Below are 27,670 nucleotides of genomic sequence, written 5' to 3'. Positions count from 1 at the left end.
TGGAAAATAAGCTATTATAAAATATAACATTTACCTCTTTAATAGAGCAAAGCTTCAAGCCAAACTCAAGAGTAATATAATTTTTATAATTTTTTTTTTAATGAGCAGGACCATTAGATATATAGAAGATACTAAAGCTATTAGCCTCAACGTTTTTGTATTTTCTGCAACAGCATAATCATCAGGCCAAATCAAATTGTACACTATATTAATATACTAGTAAAACAGGCCTGTTTCTGACACAAATGAAACGGGCGCTAGCAAGGTTTTCCTCGAAGTGTGTATGTTTGAGAGAGTATGTGTGAGATTGTGTGTGTGAGAGAGAGAGTGAATGTGCGAGTGTGTGTGTGACAGAGAGAGACTGAGACTAATTGGTGCGAGTGTGTCTCTTTTGTCCCCCCTCCAGCCACCCTTCTCGTCTCTCCCCTGCTCCCCCTCCAGCCACCCAGCGATTCTACTTTTTCCCTTGCCCCCCCTCCAGCCACCCACCGATGCGCTTCTCTCCCCTGCCCCCCCCTCCAGCCACCCACTGAGTCTCCTCTGTCCCCTGCCACCTCCAACAAATGGTACTTAAATTTCTTGAAACAGAAAAGCTACTATAGTTTCTCCGAGGACAAGCAGGCTGCTTGTTCTCACTGATGGGTGACGTCCACGGCAGCCCCTCCAATCGGAACACTTTCTAGCAAAGTCCTTTGCTAGTCCTTGCGCGTCGATGCGCACCGCGCATGCGTGGCCGTCTTCCCGCCCGAACCGGCTCGTGCCGGCCAGTCTTCTTTTGTCCGCGCTCGGTACGGTCGTGTTTCGCCGTTCGCGCCCCAAAGTTGACCTCGCGCGTCGTTTTATCGACTTCGTTCAAAAAAAAAAAAAGGTGTCGGAAGGAGACCTTTATGCTTTTCTCCCTTCCCGTACTTCCAGTCTTTGCCCCGGTAAGTTTTCTTTCGTCGTCGGGGTAGGCCCTATTTAGGCCTCGGTCGAAGTTTATCTTCCCCCTATTTTTGCGGTGCCATTTTCGCCATTTCGAGTTTTGATCTCGCCGGCGCAATTTTTCCGCCCATGACATTGAAGTCTTCCAGCGGCTTCAAGAAGTGCGCCCGGGTAATCTCGCTCACTGACAGGCACGCGTCGTGTCTTCAGTGTCTGGGGGCTGGGCACTGCCCTCAGGCCTGTAGTCTGTGTTCCCTTTTACAAAAGCAGACTCAGGTAGCGAGGTTAGCCCAGTGGAACATTTTGTTCTCGGGCTCTTCATCGGCATCGGCACCGGGAGTATCGACTGCTTCGACGTCGTCGGCGCCTGGACCTTCATCTTCGCCCCCGATTGCATCGAGTGCATTGAGGCATCGGCCCTCTGCATCGGGGCGACATCGGAAGGCTGCGTCGGCGTCGGTATCGAGACCTCGGCTGCTGATGTCGTCGGACGGTGGTGCTTCGTCTGGAGTGCAGGTTAGGGCTGTCCATTCCCCTGCTGGTGGCGGTGAGCCTTCGGGTGGGTCTCCCCCCATTCCGAGGGCTCCTGCGGTACAGCCCCCCCCCCCCCCCCCCCCCGAGACCGACCTCCTTCGGTCTCGGCCCCGAGGAAGCGATGGCTGGATTCTACGTCCTCCTCGTCGGTGCCGGGAAGCTCCGGTGACATGCTTCGTCCCAAGAAGTCGAAGAAGCATCGTCACCGGTCCCCTTCCCGTGTCGGCACCGAGAGCTCTGGGTCGCCGAGGGAGTCGGCACCCAGTAGGCATCAGCACCGAGAGGACCGCTCGCCCTCTGTTCAAGAGGTATCGATGCGCTCCCCTTTGGACAGCCCGAACAGCCTCCACACCCGGAACAGACTCTGACATCGACGCCTGCATCAGCTTCCATGCCTTTTTCTACAGCCGCTCTGAACGAGAGTCTCCGGGCCGTTCTCCCAGAGATCCTGGGAGAGCTGTTGCGCCCTACCCCTCCGGTACCGGGGGTGCTTGCACCACCGGTACCGTCGAGCGAGGCGCCGGCTGGCCCATTGCCTGGGGTGAGGTCTCCGGCGTCGGTGCCGCGTGCGGTACCGACTGCGGTAGCCTCCCAGGAAGGCTCCCCGACTACGTCCGCGGAGGGAGCTTCGCCGGTGCGGGCGAGGGAGTCTACCTCTCGACGCTCCCACCGTGGCCGTGGTTCCACGGAGTCGAGCCGGGCACGGTTGCAGACACAGGTCCGTGAACTTGTGTCTGACACCGATGATGAGGCCTCGTGGGAAGAAGAAGAAGACATCAGATATTTCTCTGACGAGGAGTCTGAGGGTCTCCCCTCTGATCCCACTCCCTCTCCTGAAAGACAGCTTTCTCCCCCCGAGAGTCTGTCTTTCGCTTCCTTTGTCCGGGAGATGTCTACGGCCATCCCCTTCCCGGTGGTTGTGGAGGACGAGCCCAGGGCTGAAATGTTTGAGCTCCTGGACTATCCTTCTCCACCTAAGGAAGCGTCCACAGTACCCATGCATCATGTCCTCAAAAAGACATTGCTGGCGAACTGGACCAAGCCATTAAGTAATCCCCACATCCCCAAGAAGATTGAGTCCCAGTACCGAATCCATGGGGACCCAGAGCTGATGCGCACTCAGTTGCCTCACGACTCTGGAGTTGTGGATTTGGCCCTAAAGAAGGCCAAGAGTTCTAGGGAGCATGCTTCGGCGCCCCCGGGCAAGGACTCTAGAACCTTGGACTCCTTTGGGAGGAAGGCCTACCATTCTTCTATGCTCGTGGCCAAAATTCAGTCGTACCAGCTCTACACGAGCATACACATGCGGAACAATGTGCGGCAGTTGGCGGGCTTGGTGGATAAGCTCCCCCCCCCTGAGCAAGCCAAGCCTTTTCAGGAGGTGGTCAGGCAGCTGAAGGCGTGCAGAAAATTCCTGGCCAGAGGGGTGTATGACACCTTTGATGTTGCGTCCAGGGCCGCTGCTCAAGGTGTGGTGATGCGCAGACTCTCATGGCTGCGTGCCTCCGACCTGGAGAATAGAATCCAGCAGCGGATTGCGGACTCGCCTTGCCGTGCGGATAATATTTTTGGAGAAAAAGTCGAACAGGTGGTAGAGCAGCTCCATCAGCGGGACACCGCATTCGACAAGTTCTCCCGCCGGCAGCCTTCAGCCTCTACCTCTACAGGTAGAAGATTTTGGGGGGGAAGGAAGACTGTTCCCTTCTCTTCTGGCAAGCGTAGGTACAATCCTCCTTCTCGACAGCCTGCGGCCCAGGCTAAGCCCCAGCGAGCTCGCTCTCATCAGCAGCGTGCGCCTCAGCAAGGCCCCTCGGCTCCCCAGCAAAAGCAAGGGACGAGCTTTTGACTGGCTCCAGCAGAGCATAGCCGCCATCCAAGTGTTAGTGCCGGGCGACCTGCCAGTCGGAGGGAGGTTGAAAGCTTTTCACCAAAGGTGGCCTCTCATAACCTCTGATCAGTGGGTTCTCCAAATAGTCCGGCAAGGATACACCCTCAATTTGGCCTCAAAACCTCCAAATTGTCCACCGGGAGCTCAGTCTTACAGCTTCCAGCACAAGCAGGTACTTGCAGAGGAACTCTCCGCCCTTCTCAGCGCCAATGCGGTCGAGCCCGTGCCATCCGGGCAAGAAGGGCTGGGGTTCTATTCCAGGTACTTCCTTGTGGAAAAGAAAACAGGGGGGATGCGTCCCATCCTAGACCTAAGGGCCCTGAACAAATATCTGGTCAAAGAAAAGTTCAGGATACTTTCCCTGGGCACCCTTCTCCCCATGATTCAGGAAAACGATTGGCTATGCTCTCTGGACTTGAAGGACGCCTACACACACATCCCGATACTGCCAGCTCACAGGCAGTATCTGCGATTTCAGCTGGGCACACGTCACTTCCAGTACTGTGTGCTACCCTTTGGGCTCGCCTCTGTGCCCAGAGTGTTCACGAAGTGCTTGGCTGTAGTAGCAGCGGCACTTCGCAGACTGGGGGTACACGTGTTCCCATATCTCGACGATTGGCTGGTGAAGAACACATCCGAGGCAGGAGCCCTGCAGTCCATGCAGATGACTATTCGCCTTCTGGAGCTACTGGGGTTTGTGATAAATTATCCAAAGTCCCATCTTCTCCCAGTGCAGAAACTCGAATTCATAGGAGCTCTGCTGGATTCTCGGACGGCTCGCGCCTATCTCCCAGAGACGAGAGCCAACAACTTGTTGTCCCTCGTCTCGCGGGTGCGAGCGTCCCAGCAGGTCACAGCTCGGCAGATGTTGAGATTGCTGGGCCACATGGCCTCCACAGTTCATGTGACTCCCATGGCCCGCCTTCACATGAGATCTGCTCAATGGACCCTAGCTTCCCAGTGGTTTCAGGCTGCTGGGGATCTAGAAGACATGATCCACCTGTCCACGAGTTTTCTCAAATCCCTGTATTGGTGGACAATTTGGTCCAATTTGACGCTGGGACGTCCTTTCCAAATTCTTCAGCCACAAAAAGTGCTGACCACGGATGCGTCTCTCCTGGGGTGGGGAGCTCATGTCGATGGGCTTCACACCCAAGGAAGCTGGTCCCTCCAGGAACGCGATCTGCAGATCAATCTCCTGGAGTTACGAGCGATCTGAAACGCTCTGAAGGCTTTCAGAGATTGGCTGTCCCACCAAATTATCCAAATTCAGACAGACAACCAGGTTGCCATGTACTACGTCAACAAGCAGGGGGGCACCGGATCTCGCCCCCTGTGTCAGGAAGCCGTCAGCATGTGGCTCTGGGCTCGCTGTCACGGCATGGTGCTCCAAGCCACATATCTGGCAGGCGTAAACAACAGTCTGGCCGACAGGTTGAGCAGGATTATGCAACCTCACGAGTGGTCGCTCAATTCCCGTTTAGTGCGACAGATCTTCCAGGTGTGGGGCACCCCCTTGGTAGATCTCTTTGCATCTCGAGCCAACCACGAAGTCCCTCAGTTCTGTTCCAGGCTTCAGGCCCACGGCAGACTGGCATTGGATGCCTTCCTCCTGGACTGGGGGGAGGGTCTGCTGTATGCTTATCCTCCCATACCTTTGGTGGGGAAGACTTTGTTGAAACTCAAGCAAGACCGAGGCACCATGATTCTGATTGCTCCTTTTTGGCCGCGTCAGATCTGGTTCCCTCTTCTTCTGGAGTTGTCCTCCGAAGAACCGTGGAGATTGGAGTGTTTTCCGACCCTCATCACACAGGACTAAGGGGCGCTTCTGCATCCCAACCTCCGGTCCCTGGCTCTCACGGCCTGGATGTTGAGAGCGTAGACTTTGCCTCTTTGGGTCTGTCAGAGGGTGTCTCCCGCATCTTGCTTGCTTCCAGGAAAGATTCCACTAAGAGGAGTTACTTCTTTCTATGGAGGAGGTTTGCCGTCTGGTGTGACAGCAAGGCCCTAGATCCTCGCTCTTGTCCTACACAGACCCTGCTTGAATACCTTCTGCACTTGTCTGAGTCGGGTCTCAAGACCAACTCTGTAAGGGTTCACCTTAGTGCAATCAGTGCATACCATTACCGTGTGGAAGGTAAGCCGATCTCGGGACAGCCTTTAGTTGTTCGCTTCATGAGAGGTTTGCTTTTGTCAAAGCCCCCCGTCAAACCTCCTACAGTGTCATGGGATCTCAATGTCGTTCTCACCCAGCTGATGAAACCTCCTTTTGAGCCACTGAACTCCTGCCATCTGAAGTACTTGACCTGGAAGGTCATTTTCTTGGTGGCAGTTACTTCAGCTCGTAGAGTCAGTGAGCTTCAGGCCCTGGTAGCCCAGGCCCCTTACACCAAATTTCATCATAACAGAGTAGTCCTCCGCACTCACCCTAAGTTCTTGCCAAAGGTTGTGTCGGAGTTCCATCTGAACCAGTCAATTGTCTTGCCAACATTTTTTCCCCGTCCTCATTCCTGCCCTGCTGAACGTCAGCTGCACACATTGGACTGCAAGAGAGCATTGGCCTTCTATCTGGAGCGGACACAGCCCAACAGACAGTCCGCCCAATTGTTTGTTTCTTTTGATCCCAACAGGAGGGGAGTGACTGTAGGAAAACGCACCATATCCAATTGGCTAGCAGATTGCATTTCCTTCACTTACGCCCAGGCTGGGCTAGCTCTTGAGGGTCATGTCACGGCTCATAATGTTAGAGCCATGGCAGCGTCGGTAGCCCACTTGAAGTCAGCCACTATTGAAGAGATTTGCAAAGCTGCGACGTGGTCATCTGTCCACACATTCACATCTCATTACTGCCTGCAGCAGGATACCCGACGCGACAGTCGGTTCGGGCAGTCAGTGCTTCAGAATCTGTTCGGGGTTTAGAATCCAACTCCACCCCCCTAGGCCCATGTTTGTTCTGTTCCAGGCTGCACTCTCAGTTAGTTGATAAATTTTTTTAGGTCAATCTCAGTTATGTCCTCGCCGTTGCGAGGCCCAATTGACCATGGTTGTTGTTTTGAGTGAGCCTGGGGGCTAGGGATACCCCATCAGTGAGAACAAGCGAATGCTACATACCTGTAGAAGGTATTCTCCGAGGACAGCAGGCTGATTGTTCTCACAAACCCGCCCGCCTCCCCTTTGGAGTTGTGTCTTCCCTTCTCTTTGTCTTGCTACATATGAGACTGGCCGGCACGAGCCGGTTCGGGCGGGAAGACGGCCGCGCATGCGCGGTGTGCGCATGGGCGCGCGAGGACTAGCAAAGGACTTTGCTAGAAAGTGTTCCGATTGGAGGGGCTGCCGTGGACGTCACCCATCAGTGAGAACAATTAGCCTGCTGTCCTCGGAGAATACCTTCTACAGGTATGTAGCATTCGCTTTGTCTTCCAGTTTCACTATTAAGGCGCATCTTACATACTTAAATGTATGGGCTAGATAGCAGTTAAAGGCTCTGAATTATTTTTTCCTTTTTCTCTTTAATTTTATTCTGTAGTACTGTAGAATTTGAAAGCAGAAAAATGGGTCAGACTTTCTAACGCGATCTTATACCGCAGTGTGATTCTTTGGACCCCAAGAACCATGTCGTAATGGGGTTCAGCTGTATTTGATTTCTAATGTTTTCATCTAATTGGTTTCTGTTTGAACTGACCTGAATGCCAGTTGAAAAATATCATTGCATTTGAGCCTTGAGCATTATGAAAGGTCTCTTGTTCACAAGGACTTGTTCAGGTTAATCCAGTAGCAAGTGACTACAGAGGGAATAAATAACTGTTATTCATGACTTTACCAGTTCGTATTATACTTCTAGAATCCATCATGTTCCCTTTGAAAGGAGAATTTTTATTTTTGAATGATATCTTGAGTGCATTTTCAGGTCTACTTTTATCAGAATAAAGCTCAGGTGTTTTTTTTATTTGTTTGTTTTTGTTTTTTTGAAATGGTATACTGCACTCTGTTAACTTTTCTGAGGAAAATTTATAATTGCATTATACCTGTCTATGGTATACCTTTTTATCATATTGCTCTTTTTTTTTGTTTTCAGTAGAGGCTTTAACATTTCCTCCAACATCTGGAAAGTCTTTCATTATGGGGCCAGACGAAGCCCTAGAAAATGAACTGGGCCTTGGAGAGTTAGCAGGTCTTACGGTTGCCAATGAAGCAGATTCATTGACCTATGATGTAAGTGTTTGATGTACAAATCTCAAAAACTAACAAAACAAAATTAGTATATCACCATACCAGTGGGATATGTATCACTATACTGAAAAAGCCTTCATTCACAATATCCAAAACTGTAACTATGGCATAAACTGTTGTATATATGTGAAAGGAAGTTCTTAAACTCTGTAATGACTCAGCACAACCACAACATTTACACCTGTTAAATGGGTGATAACTGTTGCTCATTAATCAGCTCACTACAGAAAAAAAAAGCATGCACAATTAACACAGTCCTTCAACAAAACTATAATATATGAACAGATTGAAAATTCCAATAATATGTGAAGCATGATGAAAAAAACTATGCTCAAATGCTGCAACGATATCTACTTATCCATTTGCAAGCTCCCCTGAACACCTGACACCACAGGTTTCAAGTGCTTCAGTACAGTGACACATTCCACCAGTTTGGTGATATACTGGTAAATGCTGATGTGGCATCTGTCCATGTGTGCTGTGTCTGCACAAAAAAAAATATTGTAGAAAGAAATCAGATCATGGCCCATGGGATTTTCCATCCCCTCTGTGCCTGTGTGGTACAGAAGGCACATGCATCATGCCTCGTGGATTTTCTCAGTTCCTCAGTTTTATTAGTCTGTGTTTGCATTTTGTGTGTCTGTGGCCTAGTGATAGAGAAAAGAGAGAGGAGAGGTAGTTTGAAAGGAACAATTCTCTTACTGCTGTATGTCAATGTATCTCTATTTCTATGGTGGAGAAGCAGCAGCTTCTTTCTCCATAGAAATATATGGGGCTATGTTTGGGGGAGCTTATTTGTCTGCAACTACTGGTCTGATCTGGTCCATTTTTTAATTCATTGTGTCTATTACCATTTTACTCCACCCAAATTTGGCCCATTCTGCTAAGTTTTTTGACAGTTATTTTGCCCCAAACTAAAAGATATTCTTGACACCTTACATATAAGTTATTTCCAATATTCTGATAGGTTGGAAAGAATAACACTGGGCTGGAGATGTAGCAGCATCCTGCAGTGAATAGTACTCAGTCAAAACAAATCCTATTTCCACACACTCAAGTGAAGGCTGTAAAATGTTTTTTCCTATGTATTTGTGAGGAAAAATGATTAGAATATAGGTCCCTTACGGAGCACCAGGGGCCTGCAAACAGTATTAAGCATGTTGTCCCAAAGTAGACTGACTTGAAGGACTTTTCAGTATAGTTTAATTTATGTCTGCCATTTTACAATTTTGCATTAAAGTCTATTTGACCTTTTTCTTTCTAAGTAAGTTATGGTAGTTTCTCTTGCCATAACTGCCAAATAGAACACTCTTGTCAAAAATGTGAATCAGTTGTTTAATCTTCATAAAGTACAAAGGTTATGGGGGCAAACCATGAAGTTACTAAGTGGCATTTTTAAAACAAATCAATATATTTTTTTCACTCAACACACAGTTAAACTGTGGAAGTCATTGCTAATGGATATGGTAAAAACAACTAGCATAACCATGTTTTAAAGGGTTTAACAAGTTCCTGGAAGAAAAGTCTATAAACCATTACTAAGGTAGACTTGGGGAAGACACTGCTTATTCCTGTGAGTAAACAGCATTGTATGTATTCTTTTGAATCCTGCCAGGTTCTTGTGATCCAGATTATTCACTGTTAAAACTAGGTATTGGGCTTGATGGACTTTTTGTCTTATCCACTATGGAAGTTCTTATGTTCCTATATACCCTTATAGCACCTGTTCATTTACAGAGGATTTTGTCTTGAGCAATATGAATGTTGTCACTTAGTTTGGGAAAATATATTTTTTAATTTCCTAGTTGAGGGAACATGGATCCTTTCTCTTTCTAAATTCCATGATTCATTATCTTATTTTCTTCTGTGTTTTGTATTACAGATAGCAAACAACAAGGATGCATTAAGGAAGACATGGAATCCCAAGTTCACGTTAAGAAGCCATTTTGATGGGATACGAGGTTTAACGTTTCACCCTGTTGAGCCAGTGCTAATAACGGCATCAGAAGATCATACGTTAAAAATGTGGAATTTACAAAAAACTGCTCCAGCAAAAAAGTAAGAATATTAATATATTTTTTTACTTGTAATGAGTCCTTATGTTGCATGTCTAACTTGTATTCCTTCATGTCCAGACCAGACCAGTCCAGACCAATGGATTATGTCCATCTACCAATGGATGGAGACAAGAAATAGTTCAATGTGATTTGCCCTATAAGGCAAGGCTTGACAAATCCCGGGCGCCAGGACACCATGGCACCTAGAAATTGCACACTGGCACCCAGGGTTTAATGCCCTTCCTAATTTTTATGTATGTATGTATTTATTTATTTTGTAACACTACCCGGCATTTGTTATGCTTCTGCACCGCCATGCGGGAAACTGTGAGACCAGTCAGAAATTCCTGTACTGTGGAATTGGAAAAGGTGCAGCGAAGGGCCACTAAAATGATAGCGGGGATGGGACGACTTCCCTATGAAGAAAAACTAAGGAGGCTAGGGCTTTTCAGCTTGGAGAAGAGACGGCTGAGGGGAGACATGATAGAGGTATATAAAATAATGAGTGGAGTGGAACAGGTGGATGTGAAGCGTCTGTTCACGCTTTCCAAAAATACTAGGACTAGGGGGCATGCGATGAAATTACAGTGTAGTAAATTTAAAACAAATTGGAGAAAAGTTTCTTCACCCAGCGCGTAATTAAACGCTGGAATTCATTGCCGGAGAACATGGTGAAGGCGGTTAGCTTAGCAGAGTTTAAAAAGGGGTTAGACTGTTTCCTAAAGGACAAGTCCATAAATCGCTACTAAATGGACTTGGGAAAAACCCACAATTCCAGGAATAGCATGTATAGAATGTACATTTGAGAAGCTTGCCAGGTGCCCTTGGCCTGGATTGGCCGCTGTCGTGGACAGGATGCTGGGCTCGATGGACCCTTGGTCTTTTCCCAGTGAGGCATTACTTATGTGCAGTTCAAGTTTACATGAGAACTGAATCACGGGGAGGGGGGGGGGGGGCGGCTAGAAAGCATACTATTACCTCTGCAAAGGCAAGGTAGGGGAATACATAGCAGAGAGAGTGGGTGGGGAGGGGGGTTGAGAGAGAGAGTGGGTGGGGAGGGGGGTTGAGAGAGAGAGAGTGGGTGGGGAGGGGGTTGAAAGGGTGAAGGCTGAGGGGTTTGAGAGAGAGAGAGAGAGCGAGAGAGAGGGTGAAGGCTATGTGGGGTTTGAGAGAGAGAGGTGAAGGCTGAGAGAGGGTTTGAGAGAGAGAGGTGAAGGCTGAGGGAGGGTTTGAGAGAGAGAGGTGAAGGCTGAGGGGGGGTTTGAGAGAGAGAGGTGAAGGCTGAGGGGGGGTTGAGAGAGAGGTGAAGGCTGAGGGGGGTTTGAGAGAGAGAGAGGTGAAGGCTGAGGGGGGTTGAGAGAGAGAGAGAGGTGAGGGCTGAGGGGGGGTTTGAGAGAGGTGAAGGCTGGGGGGGTGAGAGGTGAAGGCTGGGAGGGGTTGAGAGAGAGGTGAAGGCTGAGGTGGGAGGTTGAGAGAGAGTGGATGAAAGCAGAAGGGGGGTTGACAAAGAGTGGGTGAAGACTGAGAGGGTTTGAGAGAGAGAGAAGGTGAAGGCTGTGAGGGGTTAGAAGAGAGTAGGTGAAGGCTGTGAAGGGTTAGAGAGAGAGTGAGTGGGTGAAGGCTGAGGTGGGTGTGAGAGAGAGAGAGCGAGTGGGTGAAGGCTGTGAGGGGGGTTAGAGAGAGAGAGTGTGGGTGAAGGCTATGAGGGCATTTGAGAGAGAGTGGGTGAAGGCTATGAGAGGTTTGAGAGAGAGAATGGGTGAAGGCTATGAGGAGGGTTTGAGAAGGAGAAGAGAGTGGGTGAAGGCTGTGAGGGGGGGTTAGAGAGAGAGAGCGAGTGGGTGAAGGCTGTGGGGGGGGGGTGGTTTAGAGAGAGAGTGAAGGGGGTTAGAGAGAGTGAGTGGCTGAAGGCTGTGAGTCTGTAGAGAGAGCGAGTGGGTGAAGTCTGTGTAGAGAGAGAGTGGGTGGGTGAAGGCTGTGAGTGGGGTTAGAGAGAGTGTGAGTGGGTGATGACTGTGAGGGAGGTTAGAGAGTGAGTGGGTGAAGACTGGGAGGGGGGTTAGAGAGAGAGAGTGTGTGTGAAGGCTGTGAGGGGGTTGGAGAGAGAGAGAGTGGGTGAAGGCTTGGAGGGGTTAAGAGAGAGTGAACCCTGTGGGGGGGTTAAGAGAGTGGATGAAAGCTGGGGGGTTAAGAGAGAGAATGGGTGAAGGGGGGGTTAAGAGAGACTGGTTGAAGGTTTGAGAGTCTGGGTGAAGGTTGAGGGGGGCTTGAGATAGAGTGGATAAAGGCTGAGGGGGGTTTGAGAGAGAGTGGGTGAAGGCTGGAGAGGGGGGAGTTGAGAGAGAGAAAAATTGGGTTGAAGGGTGGGGGTGAGAGAAAGAGTGGGTTGAAGAAGGGGGGGTATTCAAAGCAGCAAAAAATAACAGATTGGTGATATCTTTATAGACTACTAAGGCTGTTGGTGCTTATTGACTGATAGCTGAGAAATATTTAGAACACCATTAAATTCTTGCAGGGACTGGTTTGGACGGGCTAAATTGTTGCAGGGCTGGGTAAGATTCCAGCGGGGATGGGTTAGATTTCTGTTCCAACTGTCTAATATGTACACCGATACATTGAAAATTTAACTGTTTGTTCCGGGGGGGGGGAGTTGCAAGGTACCTTTTTTCTTCCATTGATGTGGGATTGTAAGGTTGTGGATTGAATTGGTTATTTAGATTGGATACTTCTTTTGTATGCTTTTCTATGTGATGGAAATGATGGAAAAATTGCTAATAAAAAAAATGTTAGGAAATTGTTTCTTTCAAACAACCCCTTCTCTGTTTTATCCTTTGTAAGTCACGGGCACATGTGCACACACATTTTGGAAGTTATATCATGAGGCATGCTCTGTGTGTGTGTTTTTTTTCCTCCATCACTTCCACACCCCAGTCCCTGCAGGACTGGTTGTTACTGATTTAGCTGTATTTCTCATTTTCTTTGTTGTAAATACTAGACACCCAGTGGCTGAACCATGTAGTTTACTTCTAATTTTCAAATACACCAATACCTAATTCCATGGTACAGTGGCACCCTTTGGTTTAAATGTACAATGCATTCTTTAAAGTCTGACAGTGGCATCTAATGGTTAGACATATTATCACACTTGGTTTCATTTTATTATTCTTCAAAACCAACAATGTGTGGGTACCATTCCATTTAAACCACCCCTCCAGGTTTTGCTTTTCCTATTTTGTTAGGAATATGTAAAAGTTACATTCTATCAGAGGGAAGTGGACATAGGTCATTGAAAGCTCATCCCTATTGGTTAGTCTGTTTTGTGCTACTTGCCTCTGTTATTTTTGTTTCACCAATTTAACACAGCTACCTTTGAAAGTTTTTACGTGTAATGTGCCTTCTGAAGCGAGATGATATCCCCAGTCATACTCGCCTTCCTTCCTCCCCTTCTAGGATAGTGCTGCTAGCCTAATTTCAAAATTGAGACATGCTGTTGGGGTATGGTATGCATATTCAGTGGACCCTTGAGCTTGTTCTAGAAAATGTTAGGAATGTTTTCTTTGGTTAGTACTGTCAGATTACATTACTCATTGTTATGACTGATTTCCTTCTCAAAAAAATTAATAAAAGGAGCAAATTTTACTTAACAATAAATTTATCTAGATCAATATTTATATAGTCACTCATTCACATGATCTAGGGATTCACAAAAAATCTTCTTTGCTCCAAAAAACCTTTTTACTATTTATACATTTTAAATTCTCATAATATCTTTATTAAATATTGTGCTTAGAAATCAATGTGCTCAATGTGCCTAAATAAAAACTAAGAGCACCCCGTTTTCCATCATGTCACCTCAGTCATGAGTGACAATAATTTCTGTTATTAATAGTTCACTTACTTAGACTTATAGTCTCCAAAAATTCAAAACATCAAAGAATTTTCCTTCTTCAGTGCTGTAAAATGTCACTGAGATCTGCAGTCAACTTGTGTTTCTCACTCTTAAGTGGATTGTGGTTCTGTCCAAAAATATACACCACTCATATCCTTTTTCTAAGAAATGTATTGGAAAAGGATATGAGTGGAATATATTTTGGGCAGATCCACAATTCATTTAAGAGTGACTGAAGCATGAATTAGTTGCAGCTCTCAGTGACATTTTACAGCATTGAAGAAGGAGAATTACTACTACTACTACTACTTAACATTTGAATTTTGGGAGAATACAACAGTCCAAATCAGTGAACTATTAGTAACAGAAATTGTCATTCATAGCTTTGACGTGACATGATGGAAAATGGGGTGTTCTTAGTTTTTATTTAGGCACATTGAGCATGTTTGATTTCTGAGCACAATGTTTAATAAAGATAATATAATGAGAATTTAAAATGTATAAATAGTTTAAAAGATTTTTGGTTAATGAAGATTTTTTATTTTGTGTATCCCTAGATCATGTATGCTCTTCAGAGAGCATACATTTGACATCTAAGCAGCTTTGCTCTCTAAAGCAGCCTTTCCCAAAACAGTCCTTGGGGCACACCTAGTCCCATTGGGTTTTCAGGATATCCACAATGAATGTTTGAGTTAGATTTGTATGCAATTGAAGCAGTGCATGCAAATCTATTTCATGCATATTCATTGGAAATTTCCGGAAAACCCGATGGGACTAAGTGTGCCCGAGGACCTGGTTGGGAATGGCTGCTCTAAAGTCTTGGCTTATAGTACAGAATTGGTTTGAGATACTTGTCTAAAACTTTAATTTACAATTTTATTAATCTGACATTTTGTTCTGTTTCTTTACAAGACAACATTCAGTTGACTTCTTTCAGTACAGGTTTCATGGTCTTTGTGCTTTATAATTATCTGCAAAAGCTTAACAATCTTGTTTAATTTTTGCTTAGACTAAAAAGTACATACTGTCAGGCTTATTTTCGAAAGAGAAGGACACCCATCTTTCGACACAAATCGGAAGATGGTCGTCGTTCTCCCAGGGTTGCCCAAATCGGCATAATCAAAAGCCAATTTTGGGCGTCCCCAACTGCTTTCCATTGTGGGGACAACCAAAGTTCATGGGGGCATGTCGGAGGTGTAGCGAAGGTGGGACTTGGGCATGTCTAAGACGTGCGTCCTCGACCCATAATCGGAAAAAAGAAGGGCGTCCCTGACGAGCACTTGGATGACTTTACTTGATCCTTTTTTTGTTACGACCAAGCCACGTAAAGGTGCCTGAACTGACCAGATGACCACCGGAGGGAATCGGGGATGACCTCCCCTTACTCCCCCAGTGGTCACCAACCCCCTCCCACCCTCAAAAAATTATTTAAAAATATTTTTTGCCAGCCTCAAGTGTCATACTCAGGTCAATCGCAACAGTATGCAGGTCCCTGGAGCAGTTTTAGTGGGTGGAGTGCACTTCAGACAGGCGGACCCAGGCCCATCTCCCCCCCCCCCCCCCCCCCCACCACCACCTGTTGCATTTGTGGTGGTAAATGTGAGCCCTCCAAAACCCACTGTACCCACATCTAGGTGCCCCCCTTCACCCATAAAGGCTATGGTAGTGGTGTACAGTTGTGGGTAGTGGGTTTTGGAGGCTCAGCACACACGGTAAGGGAGCTATGCACCTGGGAGCAATTTCTGAAGTCCACTACAGTGCCCAGTTGGTGTCCTGGCATGTGAGGGGGACCAGTGCACTATGAATGCTGGCTTCTCCCATGACCAAAGGGCTTGCATTTGGTCGTTTCTGAGATGGGCGTCCTCATTTTCCATTATCACCGAAAATCAGAAACGTCCAAGTCTAAGGACAACCTAAATTTCCAGATTTGGGCGTCCCCAACCGTATTATCGAAATGAAAGATGGACGTCCATCTTGTTTCGATAATATGGGTTTCCCTGCCCCTTCACAGGGACGTCCTGCGAAGACGTCCTCAGAAAAACCTGGGTGTCCCTTTTGATTATGCCCTACTACAGTGGTGGAAATAAGTATTTGATCCCTTGCTGATTTTGTAAGTTTGCCCACTGACAAAGACATGAGCAGCCCATAATTGAAGGGTAGGTTATTGGTAACAGTGAGAGATAGCACATCACAAATTAAATCCGGAAAATCACATTGTGGAAAGTATATGAATTTATTTGCATTCTGCAGAGGGAAATAAGTATTTAATCCCTCTGGCAAACAAGACCTAATACTTGGTGGCAAAACCCTTGTTGGCAAGCACAGCGGTCAGACGTCTTCTGTAGTTGATGATGAGGTTTGCACACATGTCAGGAGGAATTTTGGTCCACTCCTCTTTGCAGATCATCTCTAAATCATTAAGAGTTCTGGGCTGTCGCTTGGCAACTCGCAGCTTCAGCTCCCTCCATAAGTTTTCAATGGGATTAAGGTCTGGTGACTGGCTAGGCCACTCCATGACCCTAATGTGCTTCTTCCTGAGCCACTCCTTTGTTGCCTTGGCTGTATGTTTTGGGTCATTGTCGTGCTGGAAGACCCAGCCACGACCCATTTTTAAGGCCCTGGCGGAGGGAAGGAGGTTGTCACTCAGAATTGTACGGTACATGGCCCCATCCATTCTCCCATTGATGCGGTGAAGTAGTCCTGTGCCCTTAGCAGAGAAACACCCCCAAAACATAACATTTCCACCTCCATGCTTGACAGTGGGGACGGTGTTCTTTGGGTCATAGGCAGCATTTCTCTTCCTCCAAACACGGCGAGTTGAGTTCATGCCAAAGAGCTCAATTTTTGTCTCATCTGACCACAGCACCTTCTCCCAATCACTCTCGGCATCATCCAGGTGTTCACTGGCAAACTTCAGACGGGCCGTCACATGTGCCTTCCGGAGCAGGGGGACCTTGCGGGCACTGCAGGATTGCAATCCGTTATGTCGTAATGTGTTACCAATGGTTTTCGTGGTGACAGTGGTCCCAGCTGCCTTGAGATCATTGACAAGTTCCCCCCTTGTAGTTGTAGGCTGATTTCTAACCTTCCTCATGATCAAGGATACCCCACGAGGTGAGATTTTGCGTGGAGCCCCAGATCTTTGTCGATTGAAAGTCATTTTGTACTTCTTCCATTTTCTTACTATGGCACCAACAGTTGTCTCCTTCTCGCCCAGCGTCTTACTGATGGTTTTGTAGCCCATTCCAGCCTTGTGCAGGTGTATGATCTTGTCCCTGACATCCTTAGACAGCTCCTTGCTCTTGGCCATTTTGTAGAGGTTAGAGTCTGACTGATTCACTGAGTCTGTGGACAGGTGTCTTTCATACAGGTGACCATTGCCGACAGCTGTCTGTCATGCAGGTAACGAGTTGATTTGGAGCATCTACCTGGTCTGTAGGGGCCAGATCTCTTACTGGTTGGTGGGGGATCAAATACTTATTTCCCTCTGCAGAATGCAAATAAATTCATATACTTTCCACAATGTGATTTTCCGGATTTAATTTGTGATGTGCTATCTCTCACTGTTACCAATAACCTACCCTTCAATTATGGGCTGCTCATGTCTTTGTCAGTGGGCAAACTTACAAAATCAGCAAGGGATCAAATACTTATTTCCACCACTGTATGTAACTTAGACTAGTATAAAATATAACTTTACAATCATTCAGATAATGCTGAATAGTATTTCTTCATAGGTTTTGAATATTTAAATGCTGCTTTTCTTTCTGTTGCTTAGGAGTGCTTCTCTTGATGTGGAACCAATATATACCTTCAGAGCTCACAGGTAACTAAATTAATTTGAATAGCTCATAAACTAATATATATGCTTAATAGCTTCACTTCAGATTTGTATTTGCATACAAGTTGATGTTTGTGGAATAACTGGTGAGAAATTTCTATTTTTCTATTCACTCCTCTTATATTGTATCAGTTTGCTTCCAAATACAGTGCATTACAATTCACTATAATGAGATGTAGTGATTATTGATTCTGGAGTCACTGTGGGGCCCTTTTACAAAGGCGCGCCAAAAAGTGGCCTACAGTAGTGTTGGCACTGTTTTGGGTGCGTGACGGGCCAGTTTTTATTGCATCTGCAAAAAAGGGCTTTTTTTAATGGGACGGGAAAAGGGCATATGGTAAGACTGAAACCAGTGCACACCTAAAACTGGTCCGAGCCCTTAATGCCACCCATTGTTTTAGCAGTAAGGGCTCATGCACTACACGCACAATGACCAGTCATCGCGCTCCAACTGCTGATTACTGCTATGTGTAGGAGGAAATAAATATATCATCCAAGCGTTATGGACGCACGGCAAACCTGAAATTACCACCAAGGGGGTATGGTAGCCTTACGGTACTCTCATTTTGGCATGTGCTGCACACATGTAGGGCCTAATGCGCCTTTGTGAAAGGGCCCCTGTATTCCTAATAGCTTTTGATACCATTCAAAGGATCAGGCAAAAAGATATTGCAGTACATAAACGCTCCAAACTCAAGTAGCACCTCAAATATCAGGTATGTATATTTAAAAAAAACAATTTTAATTAGTTTTATATATTGTCTCTTAAAAAAAACCCCAAAGCAGTTTACAAAACGCATGTACTTTACATTGGTGTTTAATATGCTAAACTTTAATTACATAAAACTGGTTGTTTTTTGTACAGAATGTATTTACATTAGAAATGCGAACCATGTAAAGTGGTGCATCCTGGTTCTTGTTGGCAATTGGTCCCTTTCTGATAGTTTTATCAGAGAGCATGAAAGTTAAATATTCATAACTCTTCATTGCCTTAGGTACAAAACTCATATGTTGAGCTCTCTGAGGACAGAAACATTTGTATTTTACCTGAATGTAAACCAGTTCAGTGCCTTTCAAGCTTGCAGGTGGTTTGCGAAAAATCAAAATTTAATAGTTGCCTCCTCTCTGAGGTAATATAATGATAGGCCTGAGAGAGAGTGGTAAATGACGTTGTGGGAGCTGCCTCTGTTATCTATGCTATACCCTTTTTATCAAAACAGATCTAATATAATGATAGGCCTGAGAGAGAGTGGCAAATGATGTTGTGGAGCTGCCTCTGTTATCTATGCTGTACCCTTTTTACCAAAACAGATCTGCAGTTCTCAAAGGCAGGCAAAATGATCAACCACATGTGGGAGGTGTCCTTGGATGCTGCTGATGCATAAGTCTTTGTACAGCTGTCCAGAAAAGCTTAGAAGGCTTTTCTAGGTATGCGTGGGTTTTCTTCAGCAGAATAATGGTTCCTCTTCTGTGATATTTTGCTGTTTTTGTACAGTTCTTACTGATTACATGAGCCACAATCATAATCTTTCTTTAGTTCCCTGGTAAGGTTTCATGGTACTTGACAAAGCTGCTAACTGTGTACCCAAAACATTCTAACAGCCACCTAACGCTCATCTAAAACTGTCCAACCCCTAACCATCTTCTTCCCCATAACCAACCTTACTCACCCACTTCACTAAATCGATCAGTTTAATAAAAATCCACAAAATATCAAACTTCCTTAACCTACTTCTTCAGATAGCAATTTTCACCTTTTTGCAAAAAAAAAAAAAAAAAAACCCAAAATCTCCCAAATTTCCAAGCGTGACTTTGTCACAATCAAGAGGATGCCCAAGCTTGGGTCATTGAGCCTGACCCCAAAGTCTCTATCCCCAGGAAAACAACTGCGCAGGGAATACAGGCTGTACCAGGAAATTAGAAAATTCCTGGGTTGGAGTAGGAGGGGAAGGGAGCAGGGAGGGGAGGTATCACATGTGCATAGGCTTTGCAGGGGAGAAGCTAGTGAAGGGAAGAGCTCCGTGGAGGATGAGCCTCCCTGGATACATAGGCAGTATATAATGACTCCCAACAGAATTAGGGAAGGGGAGCTCTTAGTGGACATGAGAGGCATGAGGGACTCGCCCCTATAGAAGTAGAGGTACCTGAGGTACACAGAGAAGATCAAATGTCTGATGATGAGTTTATGGACTGCTTTGCATACAATTTCACAGAACCACAAGACATGAAAATATGAAAAGATAGAGGGAATTCCTTTGTAGAGGAAAGACTTACCTACAGCTTTTCAGGTTGACAGCAGTGGAGCGGGGTATAGTGTCAGTTAAGTGATAAAACTATCCCAAGGGGAGGAGTTGTCAGTGGTCCCAGAGCTCTTAAAGCTGGGAGAGCCCAAACCAGGGAAGAGATTAAAAGAAAGTACTGGATTTTTCCAAGACTTCATTTGCTTATAAGTTGCGGACAGTTAAAATCTCTGGATTATAAGTTGTTGGGGAAGAGGAATCCCTGGCTAGAGCTTATACAGACTGGTCTTATAATATACAGTGTTTTGCTGATTGAATTTTCAACTGGTTTGTTCACTGTGTCTGAAGGAGGCATAGAACCAGGACCCTGTCAGCAGTCAATAAAATACAACAGACACTTCAAGTGTGTGGACCCCTGTTGCTGGCGGAGGACAACTACAGTTCTTCTGATTCTCTCTGCTCCCAAAATGGAAACCTCTTATTTATTCCTTGAGAGTTTGCTTGCTCAAGATTAAACTCTTCTAGATGTGCAAAACAACTAAGGTACTCTACCCACTAGCTGTCAAGCACATTTTCTGACAGAAGAGGAGATGCCAACACTGTCTACTATGTAGATTACAAGATTCTTCTAATACATGTTGGTGTAAAAGGTCCACCAAATACAATATATTAAAATTTTCTATTTCGCTATATACCACCAAGGATCAATGTGAATTACATTATAAAATAGTAGTCCAGGAAAAAGCAGAAAGGGTTCTCAAGAATGGAACAAGTGTGCTTTAATAGTGACCTGACACTGGCTGAGTTTTGGTGTAAGAAATGCCTGCCTCAGGTCAATTCTACAACACAAACAAATATTAAAATGAATATAAAAAGACAATGTGAATCTGTATTTCATAACCATACTTCCTTAGCGTCCCTCCGGACCAGCCCAGGCTGATGGGTTGTGCAGTGTCCTCAGTCTCCAGCAGGTGGAAGGTGGTGAGCCCTTTTCAGTCTCTCAATTATTGCTTATATCTTTCTTTATTACTAAAAAAAAAACCAAATAGTAATAGTAGTTGGGTTTTTTTTTCTCCTTCTTTCTGTGCACTAGTTTTTTAAGCTTGGTTCAATGAGGCAGAGGTCCAAGGGGTCTCTTTGTAGCCTCAAGGGTGTTACATCTGGGTGGCGGGTCCCTCCCCCCTCTGTAGCCCTCCACGTTTTTGTGGGACAGTTAAGGGCTAGTACTAACTCGACCTCTTCAGGGGAAGAGAACTCTTAGGTCAGAGGAGAGGCAGCCGCGTCTATAAAAAAATAAAAATAATAATAGCAAGCAGCTGTGCTCTGCAGTTTGGCTCTCATTGTTTCCTCCTGCCTTCCCTTGCGGTTCTGGCGGTGCACGTCCTCTGATTGCTCAGACCTAGTTCGCCGGTGTCGGGGGAAATAATTAGTTATTTTCATGTCGGAAGTTAGCTGGGAGAGCACTCGCGGCGCAGTCTGTCCTGCTGGCATGGCGGAGAAGCTGCGACACTGTGCTGTATGTGAGCGCCGCGGTGTTGGAGGAAGCGGAAAATTTAAATTTTGTTCCGCCATCGAGAGTGCCGCTGACCAGGTCTCCCCTCCTGCGACGGTTTCAGCAAGCTTGGAGCCTTCTTTCAGCAAGTCCATGTCTGTAGCGCCGGTTTTGGTGGGAGCATCTGCCATGTTAGCTCCCTCCTCAGCGGTTACAGTATGGCTTTCTGCTCAAGCCACAGCTAACAGGGCAGACTCATTCTGCTGAGCTTTCTCTCCTGCCTGCAGGTCCCCCAGAATTTGTCATGCAGATGTATCAGGCTTTTCTTCTTCAGAAGACGGTTCTCAGCCTAGAAGTAGTTTGGGGGATGGGCAGTTGTTACCATCTAAGAGGCCTCGGAGGTCTTGGAATTTAGAAACTGGCTCTGATTCTGATCCCGATCTAGAAGTGCCCTCTTTGGAGCACTCAGATGTGAGTCAGTGGAGGAAGAATCTTCTCAGATGGATTCGGGGGTAGACCCTCTCATTCCCGGGGCGGATCCCTCGGTATTACACATTGTCCATAAGGAAGACCTCCAAGAATTAATCTCCCAGGTATCCTCGACTTTGCATTTTGATGAGGATGACACTACGGTGCCAGAGGTCCCGCGCAAGATGGACCTCTTATTGAAAGGAGTCTGTAAGCCGAGTAAAACCTTTCCCATGCACCAGGATATCAGAGATGCTATACAGGCGCAGTGGATGGCTCCCGACTCGGTGTTTAGACCAGCCAAGTCGATGGTGAGGCTTTATCTGGTCCAGAAAGCAGATAGAACTCTTCTAATGCCGCCTGTGGTAGATGCAGTGGTTTCGGCAGTCACCAAGCGTAACACGGTGCCAGTGGATGGGGGCACCGCTCTGAAGGATGTTCAGGATCGCCGTTTGGAGGCGTTACTAAAGAGTAGCTTTGATGTGTCTGCCTTGGCGGTTCAGGTGGCTCCCTTGTACCTAGGGCTTGCTTCAGATGGTCCGAAAGAGTTTTGGATCGGCCGTCAGATGATCTGGCGGTCGTTGACGCTGAGATCGTGAAGCTGGAAATGGGCTCTGCATTTCTGGTGGATGCTTTATATGATCTGTTAAGGGCCTCAGCCAAGTCTATGGCCCTTGGGGTGGCTGCTAGGAGGTCTCTGTGGCTCAAAGGTTGGGTGGCGGATGCTGCCTCTAAGTCAAAGCTCAGTAAATTTCCCTTTAGAGGCTTTCTTTTGTTTGGCGATGACCTAGAAAAGTTGATTCGCAGTCTGGGGGAAACTAAAGTTCCCAGACTTCCGGAAGATAGGCCTAGAGTATCGGGTCGTGGTATGGTGTCTTCCCGAGGTCGAGGCAGAGATTTTCGTTGCTTCTGGTCTTCCAAAGTTATTTTGTGGTTTAAATAAGTATGCAATTTATCTACTAAAGATTGAGATTGACTTGGAATAAAGATAATTATGAAGAAGGGATGAAGTTTTAACTTAATCCTAAGTGTAACTGGCAGCCAGTGAAGTTTAATCGATATTGGCATTACATGATATCTCTCTATGCTAATAACAAATTGGTCTACAGTATTTTGGATAAGCTGTAACCACTTTAAAGCTGTCCCTGACAGCCTAAGCATAAAGCATTACTGTATAGTAATTGTCAACCCTGTGAAAAAAATCACTGATGATAATTAGGTCATTCTTCATCAGAAACTTTCAAAGATGCTGAAAGAAATGTAAAATAAAAGTTAAGTACCAATAAGACTAGAAGTCTTTGCTCATAAGGAGCTCCACATCTAACTTAAAACACAGTGTAAGTTGCAGTGGCGTGGCCAGACAGCCAATTTTGGATGGGCCTGAGCCCAAAGTGGGTGGGCACAATATTTTCTCTGCCCTGCCCTACCGCAAAATATAAATACATTAGCTAATAAGGATCCTCAAGCTCTGTCAGCTGAAGACTTTCTCTGAAGGTGGCCAGAACTCCCTTTTACCAAACTTGGCAGGCAGCAGCAACATCAGTAAGCCACTGATGCCAGCACCCTATGCGTGCTTAGCTGTCAGTGACTCAAGCATGCTGTCACCGACTGCAGAGCTTAGTAGAAGGAAGTTCTGGCCGTCTTTGGAGGAAGTCCTCAGCTGGGGAGGCTTGGGATCCCTACCAGCTATACAGCAAGGGTCAGAACTGGTGTTAGACATGCTAGGGCCCCCTCCCTGATCCCCTCTCCTCCCTGCCTGCCCTCCGATTTCCCAACCTGCCATTACTGTCACACCAACAGACCCTCACCAAATACAGAACAAGGGATCACGTATCAGAAATAAAAATATTTAGACAAAAATTGAACTCGGAACCCCCAAAAGTTAAACTTAGCATGTACTTCAACACTGGAGAAATAAAAACAGAAATGCATTTCCTTTCTCCTGAACACGATACAAACACATTTGCTATGTAGATTTCCCAAAGCCAACATATTCCATTTAAAACATTCAAAATACATTGCTTTTTTCTACCTTTGTGGTCTGGACATTGTATTTTTCCATCATGTTGGTTGCAGTTTCTTTTCTGCTTTCCTGTCTGTTGTCTTCTAATTCTCTTTCGAGCGGCTGCTGTCCATTTGTCTTCTTTTACCTTCACTACACCTGCTTTTGACATATTGACTTCTTATTTTTAGCTCTTTCCTCTCTTTTTTTCTTCTTTCTGCCTTGCTGTCAACTCAAATTTCACCCTCTCACTGTTCTCCTCCTTTTTAGTTTACAGCTACCTATCAGATTTTCATCTTTTTCTCTCACCCACTAGCTTTTCCATTTCCCCATCTCACTCCTTCCTCAGCCCTCCATTCCCTTTCATTACCATATTTCTATCCTCTGTAATCACTATCTTTTTATTTATTTCCTTGCCACCCTCTTCCTCTCCCTCCTGGCCTCTCCCACATGGTTCTGCCATCTTCTTTTCCTCCACCCTTCTAGCCCAGCATCTGCTCCCTCTTTCTCCCCACCCCACTCTTGCAGCCTTACATCTCTCTGCCCCTTCTCTCTTCCCTCCTGCCCTCTCCCTCATGTTCCAACATTTCTCCCTCTCTCTTCCCTCACTCCCACTGTCCGGCACCTCTCTATCACCCTTCTGCTCCTGAATCCAACATCTCCTCCTTTCTCCCCTCTCCAGCTCCTGTGTTTCTCTCTCCCTCTCATTCACCGCCAGGTCCAATATATCTCCCTCTCCCACTTTCTACCATTTCTCCCTCTCTTGTGCCATGGGTCCAACACTTCTCTTCCCCCTCCCCCATGCAGCATTTTCTCTCTTCCTCCCTTCCACTGCCATGCCCAACATTTCTGCCTCTCCCCCTCCCTTGTGCCCCATCCAACATCTCTTCCTGCCCTCCACCATCATGTCCAATTTTTCACCATCTATCTTCTCCTCCTCACCACCCCCTGTCTAAGTCCAACATTTACCATTTCTCCTTCCCCACTACCCCCCTATGTCCAACATTTCTCCCTCTCTTGTCCCTCTCCCCTCCCAATGCAAGATTTTTTTCCTTTCTTACCCCTCTCTACCCTATGTCCCACAATTCTCTCTCTCTCTCTTACCCCTCTCTACCCTATGTCCCACAATTCTCTCTCTCTCTCTTGCCCCTCTCCACCTCATGCCCCCCCTTCCAGCATCTATCTTAAGAAGCCCTTCCCCCAACTCTCCATCTCTTCAATGGGGCACAGCACCACCCTTAGCAAGCTGAGGTCCGATCCTGCTTCTGCCTCCCTCTCTCCCACAGCGCTTCTCAAACGCTGCCTACCTACCGCCGCCACGATCTAGTATCTTCCTCCCATCTCAGCACTGCAGCAGCGGAGGCAGAGCAGCGGTAGCGATTCATACTGCCTCCTGCTTCATTCTAACCTGGAAGCGTCTCCTCTGCCGCGCACCTGCGTCCTGCCCCAGCAGAAACAGGGAGTTGTAATAATGGGGGCAGGACGTGGCAGAGGAGACGCTTCCGGGTTAGAACGAAGCAGGAGGCAGCATGAATCGCTACCGCTGCTCCGCTGCTGCAGTGCTGAGATGGGAGGAAGATACTAGATCGTGGCGGTGGTAGGTAGGCAGCGTTTGAGAAGCGCTGTGGGAGAGAGGGAGGCAGAAGCAGGATCGGACCTCAGCCTGCTCCCTCCGCTGCTGAAATTGAAGCTCTCTCCGCTGCTGGGTGGGTCTAGGCCCACCCAGGCCCACCCGTGGCTACGCCCCTGGTAAGTTGCATCTATTAGAGCCATTTTTTACACTTGCAATTACTGGAGGGACAGAAAACACATTTTTCTGCTCATCCAAATTACTGTGAATCAGAAGGGCTTAATGTTAATCTATGGTGGTTGAGCCAAAAGCTGCTAATTTGTATTAAGAGTTATCTTCAGGATGGAGGAATATTAAATTTGGACAGAATTTATTCAGAATGGGTGAATGTTAAAGATAGGAACGAAAACTTTTGATGACTTTTAAATTCAGCTATGTAATGAGAGAAAATATGTATATATTTATTTTTAATATATAATTTTTTTAAGATTAGCCATACTGGGTTTGACTAATGGTCTATCTAGCCCAGTGTCCTGCCAACAATGGCCAATCCAGGTCACACGTACCTGGCAGAAACCCAGTTAGTAGCATAATTCCATGCTACAAATCCCAGGTCAAGCAGTGGCTTATCCCATATCATCTCAATAACAGACTATGGACTTTTCCTACAGGAGCATGTCCAAACTGTTTTAAACTCAGATAATTAACAGTCTCCAAGGACAAGCAGGCTGAATTATTCTCACACATGGGTCGGCCCAGGAATCGGCATCAAAACATAGCAAAAAAAAAAGTTTGCTAGAGCCTTCTGGTGCGCGTGTAGCACCGCATTGCGCATGCAAGGACTGACTTCATGCCCATCATGTGACCGCTCTCAGTTTCTTCCGTGCGAAAAGCGACAGCTTTTTCTGTGGCTCCTCTCTTTGCATGTAGGAAAGAGCCTTCTTCAATTTTGAAGCGTTTTTATCATTCAGTTTTTTATTTTCATTTAATTCTGTTAAAAAGAAAAGTTTTCCCTTTATTTTTTCTTAGTTTTGTTCTTCCCTCTTAAAGTTCTTTTTCGTAGCGGCCATCTTTTAGGCCACTCAGTAGGGTCTCTCCCTTTTTGTGCCTTTTTTCTCGGCACAATCGAGCCGTTTGATTTCGACAGTGCGATCAGGGGAGGAGTAGGGGAGATAGTAACCAGTGTCTGTGGAGGCATTTGGGTTGAGCGAAACGCTTTCCTTGTGCCCCAACACCGCTCTCTGACCCAACAGAGCAGCAAGGAAACCTCCAACTTGATCCTGGATAGGCACTCCATACTGAAGAATAGACGCCTGGCCCATCAGGGGGGTAGAAGGTAAGGTCACCCTAATCTTACTTCTCCTTTTCCTCATCCTGGCAAACAATAATAATTTCAGGGACGCAAGTACCAGAGCAGTCCAGAATCATGCACTGTTGGCAATTATCTTCATTTCAGAAAGAGACAGGTTATGAAACCTGCAGAGATATTGTCTAATGCAAGTGGAAGTCACGTTTCTCTGGATCGTTTGAATATCTCTGAATTTTTGGAAACATCTCAGGATTTGGTGGAGACTCGTGCTACACTTCCAGTTTCATTTGTGTTTGAGACTGACAAAAATTTAGTTCTAAAGCTATTTTTCCATAAAAATTTGGTGTTTTCCTGTCGTGGGGTGGGAGACTCAAGAGCGACGTAAGTCATTCCTGGCTCTTCATCGTGTATTACAAAATAATGGTGATTTTTTTTCTTTGTTTTTCTTCTAAATGCATGCTTAAAATTCAGAATGTGAAATATATTTTCCGTGACCCTGTACAGTTAAAGAATATTCTAGATAATTTTCCAATTCAGTTAGTTGGTAATCCTTCAGTCTAGAATAGGTTATTTGTATGTTGTAATATTGCATGCACTGAACGCTTTTGCCTTTTTTGTATTTCCTAGATATTTTCTATGAGTTTGTTGTTTTTTTTGATTGCTCTGCCCTCATTGGTTGAGGGCTAAGATTAGATCTTATTTTGTAATTTTTCTTCTGTATGATATATATATTTGGTAATATTGTGTATAATTTCTGTTACAAGTGTTGTTATATTAGATGAAACTTTAATTTAAAAAAAAATAATTTCCACAGATTTTTTTTCATATAAAAAAAAATTAGAGGGGACATTAACTGCAACTGAGTTCAACTGTGAGATCCCCATGTAAAAGGAAGTCTTGCCCATGTGCAATAGCCTTTATCAGTAAACTCTCAAATCTTCCTCTTGGCATCATGTGCTGTCATATGACCAACTTACTGGTGACCTGCTGGCTTAAGAATTTCTGTCATAGATAACAGTTTTGCTTTAGAGATATTGGTCATTCAAGTTAAGAGCATACCAAAAGAAAGGCTCAGTGATTATATCTCTGTGTCTTAATTTACCTTACTTCATAAACTAACACTTGTCTTCACTTCATTTTTTATATTTTGCTCTCCACTGAAAGTTCTAGCATGATCAGACAGCAAACTAATGCCAGCATGCCCACGTCTAGCACAAAGTATTCTT

At 45.9% G+C, this 27,670-nt stretch overlaps 1 protein-coding gene across 3 annotated transcripts in view; it reads left to right on the top strand.

Moving 5' to 3' along the window:
- Positions 1-27,670, top strand: part of STRN (striatin) — a 370,558-nt gene that overhangs the window by 298,894 nt on the left and 43,994 nt on the right. For 2 of the 3 annotated variants that reach the window (XM_030196410.1, XM_030196412.1), the window contains 3 exons: positions 7,422-7,558; positions 9,459-9,634; positions 17,301-17,348. In XM_030196410.1, the coding sequence (XP_030052270.1) occupies positions 7,422-7,558; positions 9,459-9,634; positions 17,301-17,348 (361 nt within the window). The remainder of the gene's footprint in view (positions 1-7,421; positions 7,559-9,458; positions 9,635-17,300; positions 17,349-27,670) is intronic. The other variant, XM_030196411.1, reaches the window with a different exon arrangement.

Source organism: Microcaecilia unicolor, chromosome 3 (assembly GCF_901765095.1).
Source record: "Microcaecilia unicolor chromosome 3, aMicUni1.1, whole genome shotgun sequence".
NCBI lineage: Eukaryota > Metazoa > Chordata > Amphibia > Gymnophiona > Siphonopidae > Microcaecilia > Microcaecilia unicolor.
This window is presented reverse-complemented; position numbering and strand designations above follow the sequence as displayed.